Raw genomic sequence first — 26,234 nt, forward strand, 5'->3', positions numbered from 1 at the left:
ACAGAGTTCCGGACATGGAACCGGTTTTGGTTTTGTTTTCGAGTGAGGTTATAGTCATAGAAAAGTACAGCACAGAAAGAGGCACTTCAGCCCATCTAGTCTGTGCTGAGCCACTTAAACTGCTTACTCCCATACCTGCACCAGGACCATAGCCCTCCATGCTCCTACCATCCATGTACCTATTCAAACTTCTCTTAAACGTTGAAATCAAGCTTGCAGGCATCATTTGTGCTGGCAGCTCACTTAACACTCTGGTTGGTAACTTTCATGCTGTTTACATTTGTTTATGGATGTATGGAATTGTGCAATAGTTATCTAGTCTGAGTGTATTTATTTTGTGAGATTTTCATACTTGTAAATTATGCTTTGAATTATTTCGATTCATATCTATGATTGTCAGAGAAATTGTCAAACAGTTAAAGCTCACTGCCATCTTTGACACCAGATATCAGAGATCACAAAATTACTCAGGCAGGAAGAAAAATATTATTTAGTGGTCTAAGAAACAATTAAGTGCTTTATCATCCAGACAGTCAGAAGTGTTCTCATTCAAAAAAAGCATTAGTTAATCAAATAATGAGTAATTAGTCATATACCGTAGATTCTGGATTTTAAGCCGCTACTTTTTCCCCACATTTTGAACAGCTTTGAACTCTGCGGCCTTTAATACGGAGCGGCTAATGTATTATTTTTTTTCATGCCGCCAAAAACATTTTGCCTCGTAACAGTAGACCAATAAAATTGATGAGTAGTTCACAGAGGTCCAATGAAATTGTACGATAAATCAAGCGCACTTTCACAATTAAATTATTGTAAATCAGTCATTTGTACTCACCCTCATCAACATGGAAAACACTCGAAGAAAAGCATTGTGCTGCCTTTATGGCAGTTATTTAGTTTATAATATTTTCGCTTAGTAATTCATTTTCTAGTTAAAGTTAGAAGAGTTTTAACTATATTTGTTTTCAGTACTACATCGCGGGATGCTATGGCGTCACACCCGGTTTCGCCGCAGCTTGTGGGATACCGGTTTGCGATAAACGGGACGGCGGGGGGGAACGGCGGAGCGGCGGAGCGAAAACGCTGCTTTTAAGTTAAAGGCGATCAATAACTTTTCCTGGTAGGCTGCAGTATATATATTTTTTACCAGTCGTTAGGAGATATTGGAATGTTGTTCAGTAAAGAAGTATACGCAACGTATATTTAAAAGTAGCCGCGTTACAGGCACGGTTCGAAAAAAAGCATTTGCAATATGTATTTGTTTTTGTTACCATATGGATTTAATAAAAAGTTAAAAAATCCTCACGTGTAATATCTTTCTGTGTAAATATCTCATATTACAACGTGGGACACCTGCGGCCGAAAATCCGGTGCGGCCTTTACAAGTAAAAAATTGATTTTATTTCTAAAATTAGAGCCAGCGGCTTTTAATCAGGTGCGCTCTGTAGTCCGGAATCTACGGTAGTATATTAATTGGAAGCCAAAATTACAAGAGGGAAGAATTGGAGTTAATGTTCTTTTACCAGATTCTCAGCAACATATCTAATGCTTAAACTCCACTGTGCATCCATTCTGCAGAATCATTAACATTAGTACTCACTTCCTACCTGATATAGACATCTGATACTGCAGTTACAACTGGGAGATTGCCAAATCAGTGCTGTTGGGTCCGTATCTTGGCCTTGGGTTCTGTTTTTCTATCCCCGAGGCCAGACGTTGTTGTGTGAAACACCCCTGGGTAAGAATCAGGGATAGCAACTGATGCTCTGGGCCTGCATCTGTGAGTGTTGCTCCCACCAGGAAGGCATTTACTACTTTGGGTGCAGGGGTCAACATAAAGAAGATCGACAACAAAATACTCCCCACCTCCTTTAGCTGGATAATTAGTCACCGTGAGGCTGATTGTCCCATCACTGGGGTCCATCCCCAATCCCAGAGTCCTCAGAGTACTCTTGCCATCGAGGATATTAAGATCTTGTGGACATTTAATAACCGTCACAAGGCACGGGATAAGTTCCCATGCATTGCTGTCCTGTTAGTAACCATCTCTGTCCCTGCTGCAACATCATCCATTTGTGGATTACAAGGAAAATAGACAGTTTTTATGAATAAAATCCAGTCTCTCGCAAACAAAGCCCTTCACCCGGAGGATATTAATGATTCCCACCCTGTGCTTCTGCTGAGTTCAGTGTTGAACATCTCCCAGCTCATGGACCTTCCACATTCATGAATTTGAAAATTATTCAACATCCCTTAAACATTAATCACACTACTAGCAAGTTCTTGAAATTCAAAAACATTCATAGATATTTAAATTCATACGGTTAACTCAAACTTGAACCTTACCTGTCAAGATGAACAGAGTCATTGAACCTCTACAAGGTCTAACCAGCTGCAGGTTCACTGGAGCCTTTCCTGCTGTTGCTGCTGGGAAAATGTGGGAAGTTGGTGAACAACTGCTGGATGCCATGAGGGTGAAAGTTTGGAGCGGAGTGGGAATGACACAGCTGAGGCCTCAGTGAGCTCTGGGCTTAGAGAAATGTAGTCACAGAGTAACACAGAATAGAAATGTGTCCTTCAGCCACCTCCTCCTTGCCGACAATGGAGCCGACAAACTTGTCCCACTTTCCATATTTGACTCACATCTTTCTAAAAGCTGTCCCATCCATGTACTTACACACAGTCTTTTAAAAGATTCTGGGTTAGGTGGTCAAACGGGGGAATTAATACCCAGTCACTGTGAAAGTTTTTGGTCAAGACCCTGGTCCACATGACAAGATTCCCCCAGTCCCCATGACAATTCCTTTCCTCTCCTCCATCCATTCCATCTGCCCATTACCCAAATACCCATCCTACTGTTTCCCATCATCCCACTCTTCCTGTTTCCCTGCCCACCTGTCAGTGTGGTTCCAAGCTCCAGGTTCCTCTCCCATCAGACTCCACTACCTGCAGCTCTGTGTCACCTCCACCTATCACCTCCCAGCCTCTCTCCTCTCCCATCAGACTCCACTACCTGCAGCCCTGTGTCACCTCCACCTATCACCTCCCAGCCTCTCTCCTCTCCCATCAGACTCCACTACCTGCAGCCCTGTGTCACCTCCACCTATCACCTCCCAGCCTCTCTCCTCTCCCATCCTCCTGTCAACATTCCTCAGCCGGATCCACCTATCACTTCCGAGCTTCAGCTTCTCCACTTCCCCTCCCCTCGTTATGTTGGCAGGTTTTTTCTAATCACTAACTGTACAGTAGATCTATATCTCTCCTTACTGCCGGCTGTGTTTCCTCTGGTCCTGCTTTGTGGAATTTGCTTTTCTCGCTGAGTCATAGGGATTCATAGATAGAGAATGAAACATGCCATTCGACCCATCTATCACGGCTGAACTTTTCTTCCTACCCCATTGATCTGCACCGGGACCATGGCGTCTTCGAAATGCTGAAATCGAGCCTGGCCTGGTGGACAGCCTGGCCGGAGGGGCATGTGAGCTGGGGAGAAGTCCGCTTGAAGAAGTTACTGAGACGGTGTGTTGATCGGTCCTGTAGTTCCGGATAGTGCAAAGATCACAGGGACAGAAAGTGAAAGCCAACGTTTTCCGCTCTTCGGGCACCATTTTAGTTGGTCACAGTGAACTCGGTGAGTCCTTGGACATGGAAGATCATCTGTCTTGTGCTGTGTGTCATAATCTGTTTCAAGATCCTGTCTTAATCGACTGTGATCACAGCTTCTGCCGATCCTGTATTACTCAGTACTGGAAGAGACCCGGCACAGCGTCCTGTCCCATATGTAGAAGAGAGACTTCCTCCAAAACTCTGAGGCCAAACCGCACCCTCGCCGGCATCGTTGAGTCGTTTGCAAACCGGGAGACAACTCAGCAGGAATGCAGCCGCCACAAGGAGAAGCTGACGCTGTTTTGCCAGACCGACAAGCAGCCCCTCTGTGGGATCTGTCAGCATTCAAAGAATCATCGTGGCCACGAGCTGTTGCTGCTGGAAGAGGCCGTGCAGGAGTTCAAGGTGAGCAGACTGAAAATCACAACATCCAAACAACAACAAACAACAAACAACAAACAAACAAACAACAAAGACCAAGGAGATGGTGGTGGACTTTAGGAGATCTAGGCCTCATATGGAGCCAGTGATCATTAATGGAGAATGTGTGGAGCAGGTTAAGACCTACAAGTATCTGGGAGTACAGTTGGACGAGAAGCTAGACTGGACTGCCAACACAGATGCCTTGTGCAGGAAGGCACAGAGTCGACTGTACTTCCTTAGAAGGTTGGCGTCATTCAATGTCTGCAGTGAGATGCTGAAGATGTTCTATAGGTCAGTTGTTGAGAGCGCCCTCTTCTTTGTGGTGGCGTGTTGGGGAGGAAGCATTAAGAAGAAGGACGCCTCACGTCTTAATAAGCTGATAAGGAAGGCGGGCTCTGTCGTGGGCAAAGTACTGGAGAGTTTAACATCGGTAGCTGAGCGAAGGGCGCTGAGTAGGCTACGGTCAATTATGGAAAACCCTGAACATCCTCTACATAGCACCATCCAGAGACAGAGAAGCAGTTTCAGCGACAGGTTACTGTCGATGCAATGCTCCTCAGACAGGATGAAGAGGTCAATACTCCCCAATGCCATTAGGCTTTACAATTCAACTGCCAGGACTTAAGAACTTTTTTTTTAAAGCTATTATTAATGCCTTTGAGTTAGTGATTTAGATGCATATCATATTATTACTGAGTTAAGTATTGTATGTAATGAGTTTTTGCTACAACAAGTGTATGGGACATTGGAAAAATGTTGAATTTCCCCATGGGGATGAATAAAGTATCTATCTATCTATCTATCTATCTATCTAAACGTGTCGGTTATCTATCTATCTATCTAAACGTGTCGGTTTTATCTCCGGAGTCCGAACTTTAGATAATGTGTTTCTGTTTGAAGGCGTTGTTCTGTACAACGTTGTTCAGAACGCAGAAAGGTGAATAGGGTCCAAAACACACAAAGTGCTGGTTTACTCAAGTGGAATAAAGATTTGGCTGAGACCTTTAATCAGGACTAAAAAAGCAGGGCAGAAGCCGGAATAAGACCAAAACGTCGATTGTATTTCCCTCTGTAGATGGCGCCGGACCTGCTGAATTCCTCCATTTTTTTTGGTGTCGGAGTTTTAACTGAATCGTGTTCAAACCGCAGGAGGTCCCTGAACATTGATGTTTCCCAATCAACCCCTTGTAATTCTTTTTGCAATATGCCCAACATTAAAAGGATACAACCCTTCCTATCTAGGGTGAACCCAGCGACCCAGAAGGCTTCCAGTGAGCCAACACACATCCTAAGATATAGGAGCAGTATTGGGCAATCTGGCCCATCGAGTTTGCTCCACCGCTTCCTCATGACTGATACAATTTTCCCCTCAGACCCAATCTCCTGCCTTCTCCAATATCCCTTGATACCCCGGCCAATCAAGAATCTATCTGCCTTTGCCTCAAATATACTTAAAACCCCTCCATAGCTGCCTGTGGAAATGAATTCCACAGATTCACCACTATCTAAAGAAATTCCCACTGGCTAAAGAAATTCCTGATTATGCCCATTCTAAAAAGACACCCCTCTATTCTGAGGCTGTGTCCTCTGGTTTTAGACTCTCCCAACATAGGAAACATCCTCTCCACATCCATGTACTCTCTCTTCCCATCAGCCCTGGGACAGAGATGTCCTCAGATGTAGAACAGACGGTCATCTCAGACAGACCCCGTGGTCCACTGCCTCTATCTGCCACCTTGGCAAATGAACCTTATTATCAGGGTCCACTGAGTTTGTACATTCTCAACTTGACCATGTGGGTTTTCTTCGGGTTCTCTGTTTTCCTCCCTTGGTAGGTTAATTGCCCATTGTAAATTGTCCTATGATTAGGCTAGTGTTATCCAGCAGTTGCTGGGTGATGGGTCCCAAAGGGCCAGAAGGGCCTATTTCACTCTGTATGTCAATAAACTTTTTAAAAATCTGTAATCTCCTTGTCCTAATGAGGAGATACTGGGGAAATGTTCAGAGACAGTCCTACAGAGTCTGACACTAGTTACCCTGGTGAACAGTGACATAACACCGGGGTGATGCTTCAAGTTGAACTGCTAGATGACCTTCCAAAACCAGAATTTTAGTCACACGAAGTACTCTGATGGAGAGTGAAACAATGATGGAAAGGATTCCACTGTGTCTGTGTTGTATGGTAGTTGTTGCACCGTGGCCAGAAACATTCAAAGAACTTAGAAACGCACATCTTCTACTTTCCCACTGGAGCCTGTAAGGAATTTATCCTGTTATTCAATCCCACCAAAGGGCTTTGGACCAAAACATCCACTGTACTCTTTGCCTAGATTCTGCCCGGCCTCCTGAGTTCCTCCAACATTTTGTGTGTGTTGCTCAGATTTCCAGCATTTGCAGATTTTCTCTTGTTTGTGACTAAACCTTTCCGTCAATTGTCCCAACACCCGTTCAACCAGTTCAGCAAGTTGGCTCTATTTGACCCTTCCTTGGAATGTCATCTGCATTTTAACTGTCTGCAATCTTACTGCTGTTATTTTCCTGTTATGTTGTGTGATTACATTGATTCTTAATCTTCCTGAGCAACACAATCCTTCGTGTTTTCGTATTCCTGATGAGACCATTACAGTCTTGCATATTGAGCTATACATTCCACAAGAATTATTCCCTCTGTTGCTGGAATTCTGGACTCTCCCTGAACAAGTATGGGAACGCTAACATGCCAAACTTAAAATAATGAAGATTCCTGATGAAGGGTCTTGGCCCAAAACATCGGCTGTTTACTCTTTTGTGTAGATGTTGCCTGACCTGCTGAGTTCCTCCAGCATCATGTGTGTGTGTGTGTGGCTTTGGATTTCAAGGCATCTACAGATCTTATCATGATTGTGGTCAAATAATTTCCCCAACATTCATAACTGATGTGTCACTCATTCAATACATGAAATACATACGGTAACTCCCTGTGAATAACCCATCCTCATATCATTAGTGCTATACTGCTCTGCAGAGTGGCATTTGTATACAGCTGCCAACAAATTCACACTGATCTGCAAAATCCCTTTCAGAATGATCTGAAACTCTTGCTTCACTGTGTTGTGTCCTGCAATGACCAAACATTGTATAGTCTGTACTAAGCATAAATTATTTAAAGATTCCAAATAATGTATAGAAATTCCCTCGATAATTGCAAAAACTGATTCTGCTATTGAAGGTTTTGTGCACATGGTGTCTTGTACTTTGAACAGCAAACAAAAATCAGAAAATAATTAACAGCCCAGGAGGTTTAGAGGTGTACAAGATAATGAGAGGTATTAATCGTGTGGATAGTCAGAGGCTTTTTCCCAGGGCTGAAATGGCTAGGATGAGAGGGCATAGTTTTAAGGTGCTTGGAAGTAGGTACAGAGGAGATGTCAGGGGTAAATTTATTACGCAGAGAGTGGTGAGTGCGTGGATTGGGCTGCCAGCAGTGGTGGTGGAGGTGGAAATAATAGGGTCTTTTATGAGACTCCTGGATGTGTACATGGAGCTTAGAAAAACAGAGGGATAGGGGTAAAACCTAGGTAGTTCTAAGGTAGGGACATGTTTGGCACAGCATTGTGGGCCAAAGGGCCTGTATCATGCTGTAGATTTTCTATGTTTCTATAGTTATGTTTACATGTGTTGAGTCAAGACTGAATCAGATGCATATCAGTGAATCCATTTGTGAGGGTTCTGAGAGCTTCCCTCATGCAGAAGGCTCCCTGGTCAGGGATCTCACTGCACCAGATAGGCTGAGGGAAATCAGTTGAATGGTTAGGAGGCAAATATCGATGTGATTCGGAAGCATCTTCCAAGATTTCCTCAGCTCTGTAAACCACATGGACTTCCCATCCCGGATACACACTCACCAAACTACAGGTGTTTCAGCAATTGAACTACAATCTTGAGAAAGAATGTCCTACACATCCCACCTTTGTTAACAAATTCCCCCAGTTCTTGTGAAATGTCCCTCCGATCAAAAGCAATGAGTTGACTGCTGGCTGTGTGCCAAGAGACCCGAGTTCCTTGGCCACAGAGCTCACAAGAAGTGATGCAACAGACTTTTTACACCATAAATCGGCGAGTTGTTTGTTATGTTGCCCCTCTCGCTGTGAAATGGGGAGACGTCTCTTTCCTTTATTGGGGAAGAGTGAGAGAGCCTGTGGTATGTGGATTGACCAGATGAGTGAGTAGTCTTTGGGATTCTCCAAGTCTGTGTCTTTATTGATGTTTTGCTGCATACTTGAGTACTCGGTGGAGGGTGTTGATGGTTTTTTGCTGGTGAGGAAGGGGGTCGTTGCTTTGCTGTTGATTATGTGTGGGAGGGGGGAGCTGGGGGGGACTTTGGGGTTCTGACATTTAACTGTCATTCATTCTTTGGGGCACTCCTCTGTTTGCGTGGATGTTTGTGAAGAAAAATAATTTCAGGATGTATACTGTATACATTTCTCTGACAGTAAATGTACCCATTGAAATGTCTTTCTGCAGACAGATAGATAGTTCGGTACAAAGATAGAATCACATGAAATCATTGAAACAGACTTACTGGGTCATAAACTCAGAGACTGAGTATTTCCAACATTTACAGTCAATTTCAGATTTCCAGCTTCTGTATTTTTAAGAAAATCTTCTTTTTGAATCATGAGCGGGCATAAATCAGACCCCAACCTCATGACACCAGCTTATAGGATCAGAGGTGATTGGATTGTAGTCTCAATCCAATTTCTGTCATCCCCAGGAACCCTTCATCCTTTTGCTTCACAAGAAGATACCCCACATTCAGGGCAATTTTCACCGGAAACGAGTTCCAACCATTTATGAGAGAATGAAAAATAATCTATTAGCAGTTGCTTGTACCTTATTTTTGAATATGACTCTAAGTTCAAGATTCTGTAACAGGAATAGACATTATCTCCACATCCACTCTATCATTACCCTTCTGGATCCTGTATCTGTCAGTCATGGGGTACCTGGTGCAGGAGGTGTAGCTCCAGAGACCCATCTGCTGTCCGTGTGGAATTTTCACATTCTGTCTGTGACCTTGGGAGTTTCCACCAGGTGCTCCAGTTTCCTTCCACATCACAAAGACACACGGATATTGGTTTAATTGGCCTCTGTACATTGTTTGTGGTGTGTAGCTGAGTATAAGGCTGATTGGTAGAATCTGAGACAATAAAGTGGGATTAGTACAACTGGGAAGAGATGAAGCACCTATGTCCACTTGACACCCTAAATCTGATCACTTTCTCATGTGATAAATTCCACATATTAGTTCCATTAATGGAATTGATTCTAATGTATTAATATCCTTCATCAATAATCTGATTTTAAAACATTACAATCAAATAACATTCTACATTGAGCGAGTTTGGGGTTATAATCTTTGGACTTAAATTCCAAATAAATTATCGCAACTGCCACATAGACAAGGAAAAGCCTGACATAGCCATGGTCTAATGGTGATATCTTACAGCCCAGCTGATATCCATCATAATCCACATTGCTGGTCCTGCCTTTCACTACCGGGCAACTAAACTCTGTCTTCGCATTTCTGTCTTTCTTCCTGTAAGTGCATCCTTAAAAACTCTTATCCCAATGTTTTGTTCACAGATATTATTAATTCCGTGGTTCAAATATTAGAGGAGATACCTTCACTCTACTGTGCTCCTGCTTCTCACTTTAAATGAAATGCTTATACTGCTTTATTCAAGAGAGTGCAACTTTTCTGAGAATCTCTGTTAATTAAACAAAATAAAGTATTTTGTTTCCAGACCTCCAGAGACACCAAATTGTACAAGTAAACTAATCTCTTGCAGGAAGAACTGAAAACCTCACTGAAGCCAATCCTGGACAAGAAGGAGGAATGTGCTGCTGTAAAAAGTGATTATGAGAAAACAATGAAGCATATTCAGGTACATAATCATGTCACATCGTTCCATAAGCTACAATCACGTTGAAACTCAGGCTGCGAGTGAATAATTCAGTCAACACAATTATCCCTCACTGACCTCCTGTGCTGGCAAATCCTGAGAAAACTAATATACACCCCCTGATTCTTAGTTAGAGCCTCCTCTTCAGAGTGCGTTGCTGCCCGGCTCCCAGTAGTGAGATGTCACTGATTCCGGTAACAGCACAATATCTGTCAGTGCTCAGACTCTCTCTTATTTTCCAAAGCACCAGGGAGAAATGGCAGAGAAACAGATTAAAGCCCAGTTTGAAACAATGCGTCAGTTTCTCCGTGACCAAGAAAGGATCGCGCTGGAAGATCTCAAACTGGAGAGAGAGAGAAACTGCCTGGAGATGAAGAGAAAAATCAAGGATGCAACAGAAGTCATCTCATCACTTTCAGACACCATTCAGGACATTGAAGAAGGGCTGAAGGAAGAGGACAGCATCAAATTTTTAACAGTACCTCTACCTGATTTTGTTCTCTCCATCCTTTTGTTAACACTGATATTAAAATCAAACAGTTTGCCATTCAGCCGTAAACTATTATTACTCTAATGGTATGGTGTTAGACCGTTCCTCAAATCAAGCCCACAGCAATGTTTACTAACATTACCAGCCCCTGACACCCATTACTATATAGAACCATAGAACCATAGAACAGTACAGCACAGAAACAGGCCTTTTGGCCCTCCTTGGCTGTGCCAAATCATTTTTCTGCCTAGTCCCACTGACCTGCACCTGGGCCATATCCCTCCAAAGCCCCTCTCATCCATATACCTGTCCAAGTTTTTCTTAAATGTTAAAAGTGAGCCCGCATTTACCACTTCATCTGGCAGCTCATTTCACACTCCCACCACTCTCTGCGTGAAGAAACCCCCCAAAGTTCCCTTTAAACTTTTCCCCTTCACCCTTAACCCATGACCTCTGTTTTTTTTCTCCCCTAGCCTCAGTGGAAAAAGCCTGCTTGCATTCACTCTACCCATCATAATTTTATACACCTCTATCAAATCACCCCTCATTCTACTATGCTCCAGGGAATAAAGTCCTAACCTATTCAATCTGTCGTAACTCAGTTTCTCAATTCCTGGCAACATCCTTGTAAACCTTCTCTGCACTCTTTCAACCTTATTAATACCCTTCCTGTAATTAGGTGACCAAAACTGCACACAATACTCCAAATTCGGTCTCAACAATGTCTTATACAACCTCACCATTACATTCCAACTCTTGTACTCAATACTTTGATTTATAAAGGCCAATGTACCAAAAGCTCTCTTTACGACCCAATCTACTTGTGACACCACTTTTAGGGAATTATGTATCTGTACTCCCAGATCCCTCTGTTCTACTGCACTCCTCAGTGTCCTACCATTTACCTTGTATGTTCTACCTTGATTTGACCTTCTGAAGTGCAATAGTTTACACTTGTCCGCATTAAACTCCATCTGCCATTTTTCAGCCCATTCCTCCAACTGGTCCAAACCCATCTGCAAGCTTTGAAAACCTTCTTCACTGTCCATTACACCTCCAATCTTTGTATCATTAGCAAATTTTCTCATCCAATTTGCCACATTGTCATCCAGATCATTGATATAGATGACAAATAACAATGGACCCAGCACTGATCCTGCGGCACACCACTAGACACAGGCCTCCACTCAGAGTAGCAATCCTCCATTACCACTCTCTGACACTTCCATTGAGCCAATGTCTAATCCAATTTACTACCTCTCCATGTATACCTAGCGACTGAATCTTCCTAACTAACCTCCCATGCGGAACCTTGTCAAAGGCCTTACTGAAGTCCATGTATACAACATCCACTGCCTTCCCTTCATCCACTTTCCTGGTAACTTCTTCGAAAAACTCTAATAGATTGGTTAAACATGACCTACCACGCACAAAGCCATGCTGACTTTTTCTAATAAGTCCCTATCCAAATACTTGTAGATCCTATCTCTTAGTATTCCTTCCAATAATTTACCTACTACCGATGTCAAACTTACCAGCCTATAATTTCCCGGCTTACTTTTTGAGTTTTTTTAAAACAACAAAACTACATGAGCTATCCTCCAATACTCCGGAACCTGACCCGTGGATATCGACATTTTAAATATTTCTGCCAGGGCCTCTGCAATTTCAACACTAGTCTCCTTCAGGGCCCAAGGGAATACCCTGTCAGGTCCTGGGGATTTATCTACTCTGATTTGCCTCAAGACAGCAAGAACCTCCTCCTCTTTAATCTGTATAAGTTCCATGACCTCACTACTTGTTTGCCTTGTTTCCATAGACTCCATTCCAGTTTCCTTAGTAAATACAGATACAAAAAACCCATTTAATATCTCTCCTATTTCTTTTGGTTCCATACATAGCCGACCACTCTGATCTTCAAGAGGACCAATTTTATCTCTTACTATCCTCTTGCTCTTAGCATACCTGTAGAAGCTCTTAGGAGTATCCTTCACCCTGACTGCCAAAGCAACCTCATGTCTTCTTTTAGCCCTCCTGATTTCTTTCTTAAGTATTTTCTTACTCTTTTTATACTCCTCAAGCATCTTATTTCCTCCCTGTTGCCTATACATGTTATACATCTCTCTCTTCTTCTTTATCAGAGTTCCAATATCCCTCAAGAACCAAGGTTCCTTATTCTTATTCATTTTGCCTTTAACCCTGACAGGAACATACAAACTCTGCACTCTCAAAATTTCTCCTTTGAAGGCCTCCCACTTACCAATCACATCCTTTCCAGAGAACAACCTTTCCCAATCTACATTGGATACAAAGGATAGATCCTTTCTCATATCTTCAAATTTGGCCTTTTCGAGTTTAGAACCTCAACCCGAGGACCAGATCTATCTTTATCCGTGATCAAGTTGAAACTAATGACGTTAAGATCACTGGAACCAAAGTGTTCCCCTACACACACTTCCGTCACCTGCCCTAACTCATTTCCTAAAAGGAGATCTAATATTGCATCCTCCCTAGTTGGTGCATCTATATATTGATTTAGAAAACTTTCCTGAACACATTTCACAAACTCTAACCCATCTAGACCTTTAACAGTATGGGAGTCCCAATCAATGTGTGGAAAATTAAAATCCCCTACAATCACAACTTTCTGTCTCCTGCGGTTGTCTGCTATCTCTCTGCAGATTTGCTGCTCCAATTCTCGCTGACTATTGGGTGCTCTATAATACAACCCTATTAATGTGGTCATACCTTTCCTGTTTCTCAGCTCCACCCATATGGCCTCAGTTTCCAAGCCCTCTAATCTGTCCTGTCGAAGCACTGCTGTAATAATTTCCCTGACTAGCAAAGCCACCCCCCCCCCCCCCCACCCTTCATTCCTCTGCCTCTATCACGTCTGAAACATCGGAACACTGGAACATTGAGCTGCCAGTCCTGCCCCTCCTGTAGCCAAGTTTCAGTAATGGCAATGACGTCATAATTCCATGTGTCAATCCAGGCCCTCAGCTCTTCTGCCTTTCCCACAATACTCCTCACATTGAAATATACACACCTCAGAAGATTATTACCACCACACACAACCTTGCTATTTGTGACTCTGCATGAACTACTAACATCATTTATTTTTACCCCCGTTCCACTATCTACTCTGGCACTCCGGTTCCCATCCCCCTGCAAATCTAGTTTAAACCCTCCCCAAAAACACTAGCAAACCTCCCTGCAAGTATATTGGTCCCCTTGTAGTTCAGGTGTAACCTGTCTCTCTTGTACAGGTCCCACCTGCCCCAAAGAGGTCCCAATGATCTAGAAATCTGAAACCCTGCCCCCTACACCAGTTTCTCAGCCACATGTTCATCTGCCAGAGCATCCTATTCTTACCTTCACTGGCACGTGGCACAGGCAGCAATCCAGAGATTACTACCCTCGAGGTCCTGTTTTTCAACTTCCTACCAAGCTCTCTGTACTCACTCTTCAGGACCTCATGACTCTTTCTACCTACATCATTGGTACCGATGTGTACCACGACATCTGACTGATCACCCTCCCATTTCAGAATGCTGTGCATGCTGTCAGAGACATCCCTGACCCTGGAACCCGGGAGGCAACAAACCATCCGGGACTCTCTGTCACGACCACAGAATCTCCTGTCTGTACCCCTGACTATGGAGTCCCCTATCACTACCGCTCTCCTCTTCTTCCTCCCTCCCTTCTGCACTGCAGAACCAGACTGTGCCAGAGATCTGGCTGCCGCAGCTTGTCCCAGGTAAGCCATCCCCCCCAACAGTATCCAAATCGGTACATAGGAACACAACACTGGAAGAACTCAGCAGGTCAGGCAGCATCCGTGAGAAAAGAGTAGCCAATGTTTCGGGCCGAGACCCTTCATCAGGAATGGGGGGGGAAGAGAGGGCCGAAGCCCAGTAATAGAGATAGGGGAGGGGGAAGGGCTAGAGGCGCCAGGTGGAAAACCAATCAGAGGAAAGATAAAGGGGGGAGGGGATAAGCATGAAAGAACTGTAGAGATAAAGGAGCAGAAAGTAGAAAGGGGAGAGAGGCAGAGAGGGACCTGGGATAGGGGGAGGGGAGGGGGAGGGAATTACCGGAAATTGGAGAATTCGATGTTCATACCACCAGGCTGGAGGCTACCCAGACGGTAGATGAGGTGTTGCTCCTCCAACCTGAGTTTGGCCTCATCATGGCAGTAGAGGAGGCCATGTATGGACATGTCTAGATGGGAATGAGAGGCAGAGTTGAAGTGGGTGGCAACCAGGAGGTCCTGTCTATTGTGACGGACGGAGCTTAGGTGCTTGACGAAGTAGTCCCCCAATCTGCATCAGGTCTCGCCGATGTAGAGGAGGGAGCAGCGGATGCAATAGACAACTCCAGCAGACTCGCAGGTGAAGTGTTGCCTCACCTGGAAGGACTGTCTGGGGCCCGGAATGGTGGTAAGGGGGGAGGTGTGGGGACAGGTGTAGCATTTGCACTTACAGGGATAAGTGCCAGGTGGGAGTTCTGTGGGGAGGGATGTGTGGACCAGGTAGTCACGGAGGGAACGATCCCTGCGAAAAGCTGAGAGGGGTAGGGAGGGAAAGATGTGCTTGGTGGTGGGTTCCTGTTGAAGGTGGTGGAAGTTGTGGAGGATAATGTGTTGGATCCGGAGGCTGGTGGGGTGATAGGTGAGGACAAGGGGAACTCTGTCCCTGTTGTGGTGACGGGAGGATGGGTTGAGGGCTGAAGTGCAGGAAGTGGAGGAGATGCGGGTGACAGTATCTTTAATGACCCCAGAAGGGAAACCACGATGCTGAAAGAAAGAGGACATTTGAGAAGTCCTGTAACGGAAAGCCTCATCCTGAGAGCAGATGAGGCGGAGACGGAGGAACTGGGAATAGGGAATGGCATTTCTGCATTGGGCAGGGTGGGAAGAGGTATAGTCAAGATAGTTATGGGAGTCAGTGGGTTTGTAGAAGATGTCCGTGGATAGTCTGTCTCAGGAGATGGAGACCGAGAGAGCGAGAGAGGGGAGAGAAGTGTCCGAGATGGACCAAGTGAATTTAAGGGCTGGGTGAAAGTTAGAAGCAAAGTTGATGAAATTGACGAGCTCAGCATGGGTACAGGAAGCAACACCAATATAGTCATCGATGTAGTGGAGGAAAAGTTGGGGAGGGGTGCCAGTATAGATTTGGAGCATAGACTGTTCAACATAACCCACAAAGAGGCAGGCATAGCTGGGGCCCATGCGAGTGCACAGAGCTACACCCTTGATCTGGAGAAAGTGGGAAGAACCAAAGGAGAGGTTATTGAGAGTTAGAACAAGCTCCGCCAACCGGAGGAGTGTGGTGGTGCTGGGGAACTGGTGGGGTCTGTTATCCAAAAAGTAGCGGAGGGCTTTGAGGCCCTCTTGATGGGGGATGGAGGTGTATAAGGATTGAACATCCATGGTAAAAATGAAGCGTTCGGGGCCGGGGAATTGGAAGTTATTGAAGAGGTGAAGGGCATGGGATGTATCCTGGTTGTAGGTGGGGAGAGACTGAACTATGGGGGATAAAATGGAGTCCAGGTAGGCAGACACAAGTTCGGTGGGGCAGGAGCAGGCTGAAACTATGGGTCTGCCGGGACAGTCAGGCTTGTGGATCTTGGGGAGGAGGTAAAACCAAGCTGTGGGAGGTGTGGGAATTATGAGGTTTTTGGCTGAGGGAGGAAGGTGTCCGGAGTTGATGAGGGTGGAGATGGTGCAGGAGACAGTGGATTGATGTTTTTTGGTGGGGTCCTGTGGCAGTGTAAGTACGAGGAGGTGTCGGAGAGCTGCCGTTTGGCCTCAGTGAGGTAGAGGTCCATCCGCCAGACTACTATGGCACCACCTTTGTCTGCAGGTTTGATGGTGAGGTTGGGGTTAGTGCGGAGAGAGTGGAGAGAAATCGGTACACCTGTTTTGGAGGGGAATGGCCACAGGGGAACCCTGCACTAACTGCCCTTTCCCCTTCGCTTACCTGATGGTAACCCAGATACCTGTGCCCTGTTCCTTAGGTGTAACTACCTCCCGGAAGCTACAATCTATAAACTGCTCAGTCTCCTGAATGATCCGGAGGTCATCCAGCTCCTGCTCCAGTTCCCTAACGTGGTTTGTTAGGAGCTGCAGCTGGATGCACTTCTTGCAGGTATCATTGTCAAGGACACTGGAGGTCTCCCTGACTTCCCACATCCTGCAAGAGGAGCATTCCAACATCCTGCCTGGCAGGATGAACATCTCTAGTCTGAACAAAAAAAAGAAAAACAGAAACTTACCGGAACCTTCTCTCACCTCTGCCTGTTTCTCGCTGAAGCCTGATTGAGCCAAAGCTGTCCCATTCCAACTCAGTCCTCTCCAACGATGGCTGCTACAACGATGGCTGCTGTATATGGCAGTCTTTCTTTTAAACCACACGCTACGTCACACACCTGCACAGTCTAGCCTCTTTTCCCCGATCAGTTAAAGAAAAGAAAAATAACCTTCCCTCTGCGATGCTTCAGTCGTTCACTCTTAGCCTCTTGCTTCGATTGAAAAGCTAATATATGATCCAGCTTCAGTCTCACCTCAAAACTTTAGTTTCAAAACCCTCTCTTATTCTGTATCTGTTTTGAATGACTACCCATTCATTTACTTCAGCTAATTATCTGAATTTGAGCAACTGACCCCTTCCATTTGAATCCTCTGCTTCACCATATTTTCAGCTAATACATATTTTGGATTCACCATGTCTGGTGAAATAATGAGATGAGACGGTAATAAATAGATGTTATGGTGATGGAAACAGGATGGTGGGTGGTAGCTTGGTGCCAGATGAAATTTAATGCTGAGAAAGATGACATGTTATACTTCACCAGGAAGAGGATAATGTACCACTGGAGATCACAGACCTAAACTTGGTACACCAAGAGAGCCATCTCTAAATACATGCCCATTGGTCACTAATATAAAATGCACTAACCCCTGTAATATCCACATTTATTATCAAAATAGGTAGACGTCACCGTATACTATCTTGAGAATCATTTGTGTCATTTGCTTCAGTAAATCTGGTGCCCAGTAGCATAAGCTTTCCTCCTAGTTCCAAAATCTTGACCCTGATCGTTGCTGTGAAATTCTGGCCATGTGAAGAACATAGAAGAGAACAGCACAGGAACAAACCCTTTGTCACAACCACAGATTCGGCTGCGCAGCAGATTCAGCAATTGCTCTCGAGAACATGCACATGTCGGCCAATTATTATTTCACTGTGATAGTTTTTAACTCCATTCATTCTGTCTTGGTGTTTGTCGAGACCTAGACATTGCTCTGCTTCATCATTGCATTCCATCTTGCCTGAGAAATTGGACTGTTGAGTCAACTGACTCTGAAGACGAGCGGTACTCGTTTTATTCTTCGTTGTTCTTTTCAGCCGTAGTGTCGGTTTCGTTTTCAATTTGGGTGTTTAGTCAACGGTCCTGTTTGGCCTAGTGTTTGTAGTTTTCTTTTCCCTTTAATATTGTTCACACTGAAGTCTGTGAAATATCGATCTGCTTCAGCATCTCTCACTTCGCACTTGGGCCGTGACACCCTTTGTCCCATGACGAACATCATGACATATTAATCTGAACCCCTCCTGCATGTACATGGTCCACACCCTTCCTGTTTATTCATGTCTGTCTAAAAGTCTCTAAACCACCATTATCTACTTCCAGCAGCACCCCTTGCAGCAAATTCCAGGCATCCACCACTCTCTGGGTGAAACTTTTGCCCAGTTTATCTCTTTTGACCTTTCTGCTACTACCTGAAGTCCTGGCCTCTCATATTTTACATTTCATACCCTCTAATCCAGGCAGAATCTTGATGAACCTCACACGCATCCTTTACAATGCCTGCACCTCATTCCTGTAATGGGTAACTTCACTCTGAAACAACAGCAAAATTCTCAATCACTGCACATTGACAGTGAAACTCCAGTGACCACTGTCCGGTCTCTCCCTGCTCACTGGTCTCAGACCGGGAGTTCGACCATAACTGTACAGTTTGGGAGAATATTCTGATTGTTCAGACAGTGAGCAGTTAATCCAAGAGAGAACACAGGACAAGTGTCTTCTGACTGAGCCAGTTTTCTGCTCTGACCACCCTGTGATGCCTCCAGTTTTTAATCCTGTCAGATTTGATGTGCATCAGCTCGTACTGTACCTCGTGTTGTGGGATGTCCGTCCGTAGAATCTCAGAATCAGAATCAGGTTCAATATCACTGGCAATTGTCATTAAAAATGTGTTGCTTGTAGCAGTAGTACATTCTAATACAAACTTTAAAAATTAGAGATATATGAAAAATAATTAGTGAAAAAGAGAGGCAATAGAGAAAAAATTGGTGAGATAGCATACATGGGTTCAATATCCACTCAGAATTCTGGTGTCAGAAGGGAAGAAATTGTTCCTAAAACAACGTGTGTGTCTTCAGTCTCCTGTACCTCCTCCTTGATGGCCGCAGTGAGAAGAGGTGATGTGGATCCTTTATGACAGATGAGGGCTTTCTGAGGCCTCACCTTTTGAAGATTTCCTCGATGCTGGGGAGCCTAGTGCCCATGATGGGGCTGTTTGCAACATTTTGCATATTTTTCTGATCCTGTGCAGTAACCCCTCTACACCAGATGGTGATGCAAACAGTTAAGATGCTCTCCACAGTATTTTTGTAGAAATTTGTGAATCTTTGGTGACAAACCAAATCTCGTCTGACTCCTAATGAAATGTAGTCACAAACATGCCTTCTTTGTAACTGGACCAGTACATTGGGCCCAGGATAGAATCTTAGAGATGTTGACTCCCAGGAACATTCCAATTACTTTGTGATTGAAATCTCTTCTCTTCATAAATATTAATACTCATTTTTATTCCACAGAAATTTCCAGAAACTCAGAAAAGGTATAACTTACTTCCTGTGTTGGTATGAGTTGAAATTTCTATTTCTAACATGGTTTAATTCCCAGGCAATGGATCACGACTGACATTGTCATCTCTTCCAGAACAAAGCGAACTCTGCCAGAGCTGCAGAAGGTTTACCCTTTAATAAATGTGGGGAAGCATGTTGGCTCACTGCAGTACAGAGTGTGGAAGAAGATGCTGACAGTCATCAATGCAGGTGGGGTGGAGACTTTGTGATCAGCTCTTAAACCTCTCATTGATTTGATTTCAATCGATATTTTTGCCAATTTACAGCAGTACTTCACCTGTAGCTTTTAATGAATAAATCCCCCCGGCCAGAAATCTCGGTGAAGCATGAGGGAGCAGATGTGGGAAACGCTGACCTCGTGATGTCTGTTGGCCTTGTGGCAGTCTGTCGAATGTTGGTTCTTTGCACATGGCTCGTCCATGCCCGTGTTATTTCCTGTTGGCAGAGCAAACTTTGTAGGTGGGCATGGACTGATAAGAAATGTGATGGTCAGGAGGCAGGGGACTTCACCTGAGAATGACTGACATTCTGCATCTATCTGTTCCCAGTTCTAGTCATCCTCAACCCCACTGATCATTTCAAAGGGGAAATGAAAGGATTCCTGAAAAGTTTCAGATAAAAGTTAGTGTGAGCGGAGTGTGTGACTGCATGTTCCAAGACTCAGGATAAATACAAGAAACTGGTCTCTGGTCTCTTGTGCTTTCAGTCTCTGTGATTTACACCTCCCCCCCCCCCCCACCCCACCCATCACCACCACTGTCGTGCACCAACATTCACCATTTGCAGTCATTTGGCATTAAAAAGGCTTGTCTGTTGCTTCTTCAAATGTGCCTGTTTCCACCTGTACCATACCTTGTCACCTCCCTGATGTCTGTACAAGGCAAACCCTCATTGCGGTTAAATGTGGAAAACTGTGGATGGTCACTCTTCCTTCCTCAAATTAAACTCTCATTAACCCCACCACTGTACGGAAGGAGGGCTGATGACCAAGGTGGTTTCTTTACCATGGAATAGAGTGCAGTTCCACAGAATGTTCTGAGAGCATCTCCAGTCAGTTTTGGAGAAATGAGAATTTGGAGAGGGCTCTTTAATGGAATGCAGTCAGCTGTGAGGTGTGACGTCAAAGGGGCTCCTAATCTTTTACAATCTATATGAATGATTTGTTGCGACAGTGGGATGCAAAGTATCCAAGTCTGCTGATGAGACAGACCGAATTCCCATTGTGGGCTGTGTGAAAGATGCAGAGGGATGTCAGGATGATGGACAGTTGACATGGCTGGTCTGGAGCTTTCATCCAGACAGAAGGATAGAGGGATGGAGGGTGGTGAACAGTGTTGTGAGATGAGGGGAAGGGCTGGATCAAGAGGTATCAATGTCACTGGGGGTTCATGTGTCCAGCTGTCCTGTGAACACTCTCCAACTCAGACACAGCCGTTCAGTGTTGTGCATTACCTCACGCAGAGCCTCTGGTCTTTAGACACACGCTCTCTGCCTTTCACTCTTACCCAGATGCATCTGGTAGGAACGTGCTCTCCTTTACCTGTTGTGCAGGTGGGGAGCAGACCTGTCATCGGTCTGTCTCTGTGTTTAGATCTTTGGATCCCTGCTGATTCCACAGCCGCCACTGTGCTGTCGGGAGGGTGGTGAGTGTGACTGACTGACACTCTGTGTCCATCTGTTCCCAGCTCCGGTCATCCTTGACCCCAACACAGCCCATCCTTCTCTTCTGCTGTCTGATGATCTGAGAACTGTGAGATACACCGGGAAACTGATGCAGCTTCCCAATAACCCACAGAGGTTTGATTCATGTCCGTGTGTCCTGGGATCAGAAGGATTCACATCAGGAAGACATTCCTGGGAGGTGGAAGTAGGGAATAAGACTAACTGGAGCTTTGGCATAGCCAAGGATTCCATCACCAGGAAGGGGAATATCACTCTGAGTCTGGATAATGGATATTGGACGGTGTTACTGAGAAATGGGACAGAGTACTCGGCCTGTACTAACCCAGGGACAAACCTAGAGCTGAGTGTTCACCCGAGAAAGATCCGGATCTCCCTGGATTATGAAGGAGGAAAAGTGTCCTTTCATGATGTGGATAACCTGACCCACATCTACACTTTCAATGGTACATTTACTGGGAAACTATACCCTTACTTCTCTCCACATGTTAATGTTGATGGCAAGAATTCTGACCCACTGATAATCTGTCAACGCAGAGTAACAATCCAGGAGGATAAAGATCCAACCTGGGAATAAAACAGTAGGCAGCATCGGGTACAACTTTCCCAGACCGTGTACCGATAGGGAGTCCTCACAGGAAGCCCAGAGAGAATCAGAAATCTGCAATGAGTAGCCAATAATCTGCCCCAGGACTCAGCGGGACAGTGTGGGGACCTGGCAGTGGTGCAGGCTCTGGGAAAACTCACTGACATCAACAGGGAGAGTCTGGAAAACCAGGAGCAGAAATCCCAGTTGTATTCCATAGTCTGCGCCTTCCTTCATATTATTTGTTCATATGCTAACCACAGAACTGTTGGTAATTCGAGACCGTCCAAGCCCCGGTTGACATTAAAATGAATGCAACCTATTCCTGCAGATTATATCTTTGGGATTCACAACAATTGTCCATTTGGAACTGAACCAGAGGGACTGCAGGGTTAACAGGAATGTTGAAGGCATTTATACTCTTTTTCAAAAGACATGAATGATGAGGTGACATCATTCTGTGCCACGAGGTTCCTTGAGCAACAAATTTGAATTTCTGAAGCATCGAGGAGGTTGGTCGGCTCAACAAGACCATGCCAGCTCTCTGCAGGACTGAAGGAATCAGTCCTATTCCCTGGGTGTTTCTCGGTGGTCCTGAATTGTTCTAGGCTTTCATGCAGTCACATTGCACCCTTTAAAATCTGTGACAGCTTTAACTGGTGCAGTTCCACCACAAAGACAGTCACCACAACTCTGGTCTGTGGTGGAGGCTGTCATCAGAGCAGACTCAATGTGCTGGAACTTCTCCCAACTACCTCCACAATTCTGTAAAGTCACTTGGATCTGGTCAGGTCTTTCCTGTCTGTTCCCCATAACAATGTGGATCAAAACTCATCCAGTGCTACCCTGTGTGTATTAATCATAGAGTCTATCACAGAAAAAGGCCCTTTGACCCACAATGCCCTTGCCATCCGTGACGTCAAGTTAAACCGTACATCTGCTAGTATTCTCCATTTCTATATCCCTCCTCTTCTATCTCTCCATTCATTTGATCCTCTTTTCCACTGTTCCTCTTTCTCTCCATGCTATCTATCCATTCCTCTGTCCCTCCATCCCTCCATCTGTCCTTTCCTCAGTTTCTCTGTTTCTCTGTTCTATCACTCCATTCCTCTGATCCTCTCTTCATCTATCCCTCCATTCCTTTATCCTCCCATTCATTCATCTGACCCTCCATTTTTCTGATCCTCTGGTCCTCTATGTATCTGTTCATCTGTCTCTCCAATCTATCCTTCCATTCTTCTGACACTCCTTTCCCCTATCACAGAATCCCTCCATCCCAGTGTCTCTCTATGCCTCCATCTCTCCATTCCTCAACCTCTCTGTTCCTTTCCTATTCAGGATCTTGCTGAAATGTATCTTAAACCTTGATGTGGCATATGTGTCCACTACATCCCCTGGCATGTTCCAATGACTTGACCCCCTTAGCCCCGATCAGAAGAGGATTCCATTCTCTCATGTGACCCTCTGTGAGATGTAATCCCACTTCACCTCTGACATAAAGAGGCAATTCCTATTCATGAAACTACAGCCCCTGGTTTCCGATTGCCCTTGAGAGACAATGTTTACTCAGCTTCTCTTTTCTAGATTCTGCAGAGTCTTATATATTTCAGAAATGTCATCTCCCGGTTTTATAATCCCAAAAAGTGTCAGCGTACATAGCTCGACAATTCCTGATAAAGTAGCACTCCGTCCTAGGAAACAACTCAGAGGCCTTCCTTTGCATTATCAACTTCTCTGCTCTTTTATATAACACTCGTCGAATAGCCAGCACATTTACTGGTTCATCTTTATCCATCCTGTTTGTTGGACCCAAACAAAATGCTCCAAATCTTTTACAAAATGTGATTTATTTTCATACTTGGTATTGTGGGAATTGCAAACACTCTTCTGCTAGCTGCATCCACACACAAAATAAAACCACGTCATGTTGTAAAATATGATTTATTATCTTTATTCTGGGAATCTTGTACAATTTGATTAAGGTTGTGCCATGTTGCATTTATCTTTCACTAGAGTGCTGCAATAAAGCTGAAAGTGATTACATCCTCGTTCTGTGTCGTTGCTTCCTATTCAACAGGCTGTAATTCAGATTATGTTTGGGGATACGAGACATTATTTGGCTCAGGTCCTATATGTTCAAAGGTTCAAACATTCATTTATTATCAGAGCATGTATCCATATACAACTCTGAAATTTGTATTCTCCACAGAGCGACAAAACAAAGAAAGAACAGGAATGTCACTCAGAGAGAAACATCAAACCCACCCCCTGTACAAAGAAAACAGCATTGACCCCCCCCAAAACCCCCTGCTCCATATAAAACGGAGCAGGAACATCAACCCCCAAAAAACAACCCCTCCCCTACACAAAAAACTATCAGATCATCAACCCACAAACACACTCCCCTCACGCAACAAAACAAAAAGGAACGGGTGATAAAAACACGTATAAAACCCATCAGTCTGAAAAGGTACAGAGTCCAGAAACACAGTGGTTCAATCCATAAACACAGAACGACGATACTATCCTCATCGAGAGAGAGGGACAGCACACGAGGCAGAGAGCCCTACCTACCTACCACAGCGATACTCCACTCACAGAATCCTTCTCCAGCAGTGATCAGAAGGGAGGCAGTCGGCACCGAAACCTTCACTCCCTCACCCTCCGCATTCGTCTCGGTGTCTCAATCTTCTTCAATGCTTTAATTGGCGATTAATGGACGCTTTGAATGGCAAAATGGAGTCGAAGTTGAACAGTTCTACAAAACTGACTCCAATATATTGACAGGTCATGATGCTGTCAGTTCATGTAATTTGTATTATAGAGTTATAGAGAAGTACAGCAGAGAAACAGACCCTTTGACCCATCGAGTACTTGGCAAAACTACTTAAACTACCTTTCCTCATTGACTGGCACCGATCATGGCTCTCCATTCCCCAATCATCCATCACCCTATCCAAACTTCATTTAAACTGTCTGTAAAACCAGAGGACACAACCTCAGAATCTCCTTTTAGAATGGAGATGAGGAGGAATTTCTGTAACCAGGGAGTGGCAAACTGTCGAGTTCTTTGCCACAGGAAACTGTGGAGGCCAAATCTTTATGCATACAGTATTTAAGGCTGAAGCTCATAGATTCCTGATCGGTCAGGACATGAATGGATATGGGGAGAAGGCAGGAGATTCGGGCTGAGAGGAACATTGGATCAGCCATGATGAAATAGTGGTGCAGACTCAATGGGCCAAATGGCCTAATTCTGCTCCAATATCATATGGTCTCACGGTCTTAAATAATGAAATCGAGCTTGCATGCACCACTTGTGCTGGCAGTATTGGAGTATAAAAGTATAAATTTTGCTGTGTAACCAAAACTATGTAGTCAGTTTTGAAACTTGCTATTTGCTATGCATGTACCCAATTTAGTAGGAGAATGAAATCCTAAGAATGTAGAAGACAATGGTGTGTTAATGAGAGGTAGCTAAGAGATGTAGATTAGAACACGATTAAGTCAATGGGTAGAAACAATAGTGGCAGGATGTACGTGTGATACGCAACTATAGACCGATTGCATATACTAATGCAACTGGACCAGGAGATTGCTATAAAGAATGCTGTGTCCGGGGATCGGTGGGCAATCAGCGACTAGCTCAATGACCGTCTCAGCTTTGATTTGCAAATTAAAGTTTAATACTTCTTGAAGAATCTTCTGCGTCTCCTGGTCGTTTGTGGGGCACGAGAAACCACTACAAAATTGGCGACCGCGGCAGGACCGGAAAGAGACCCGCGGAAAGGAAACGGCAGATTGGGGACACTTCCCAGTCCTCTAGGGACCCCCACAAGGCTAACGGAATTAAGGGTGCACCCAAACAAAAGGTAAGCGCTTTTTGCGACAATTTGGACTAAGGATTCTGTTGGCTTTGGGGAGGTCTTGGGAGTCTCAGAAGTGTGGAACCACTGCCGAAGTGTCTCCGGTCCAAAGAATCTGGCAGAAATGGGGGTTAACAGGAGGCTCAGAGGATTGATCAAGAACACTGCAGTGAGGGTAAGTACAAATAAGTTAATAAGAAGTTAAGTTAAGAAAAAATTCCATGTGGTGTTGGAAAATCCCTGTGGATACCACTTCGTATGAAACGAAGGGCTGAACGGGCAGGGAAAGGAAAATAGAGAAAATCCTCGTGGATACCGCCTTAAGAGATAAGGGTCTGAATAGACGAGGTGCAAAGAGCAAGTTCTGTGGGTACCGCTCTGAATTGAGTTCTGTACGGAATAGACTAGACATAGAATTAGAGTAAATAATATTATCCAGTAAACGAACTGTGAATCTCTGAAATACCTTAAAAAGAGAGAATAACATGACAGGTAAAGGAACGGCAGTAGAGATTCTGAGCAAAAAATTCCCGATAAATAAATATGAGATCACAAAAACTTCAGAAAAATGGGAAAAAAGAACCAAAAGCCTGGTCACAAAGTGGCCAAGAGAAGGAACGTTTGATGTAAGTTTGTGCGAAGAAATGGAGGCACTAATTAAAAATTACAAACCAAAAGATAAATCTAAGAAAAGAGGGC

At 44.4% G+C, this 26,234-nt stretch overlaps 1 protein-coding gene across 1 annotated transcript; it reads left to right on the forward strand.

Annotated features, from left to right (window-relative positions):
* Nucleotides 1-3,377: 3,377 nt before the first annotated feature.
* On the forward strand, nt 3,378-23,662 carry LOC140721796 (zinc-binding protein A33-like). Its single transcript, XM_073036604.1, has 6 exons — nt 3,378-4,011; nt 9,861-9,956; nt 10,219-10,452; nt 19,353-19,375; nt 19,441-19,592; nt 21,089-23,662. Exons 1-6 carry the CDS (start codon nt 3,646-3,648, stop codon nt 21,658-21,660), a joined length of 1,443 nt encoding a protein of 480 aa, XP_072892705.1. The 5' UTR covers nt 3,378-3,645; the 3' UTR covers nt 21,661-23,662.
* The last annotated feature ends 2,572 nt before the right edge of the window (nt 23,663-26,234 follow it).

Source organism: Hemitrygon akajei, chromosome 2 (assembly GCF_048418815.1).
Source record: "Hemitrygon akajei chromosome 2, sHemAka1.3, whole genome shotgun sequence".
NCBI classification, from domain to species: Eukaryota; Metazoa; Chordata; class Chondrichthyes; order Myliobatiformes; family Dasyatidae; genus Hemitrygon; species Hemitrygon akajei.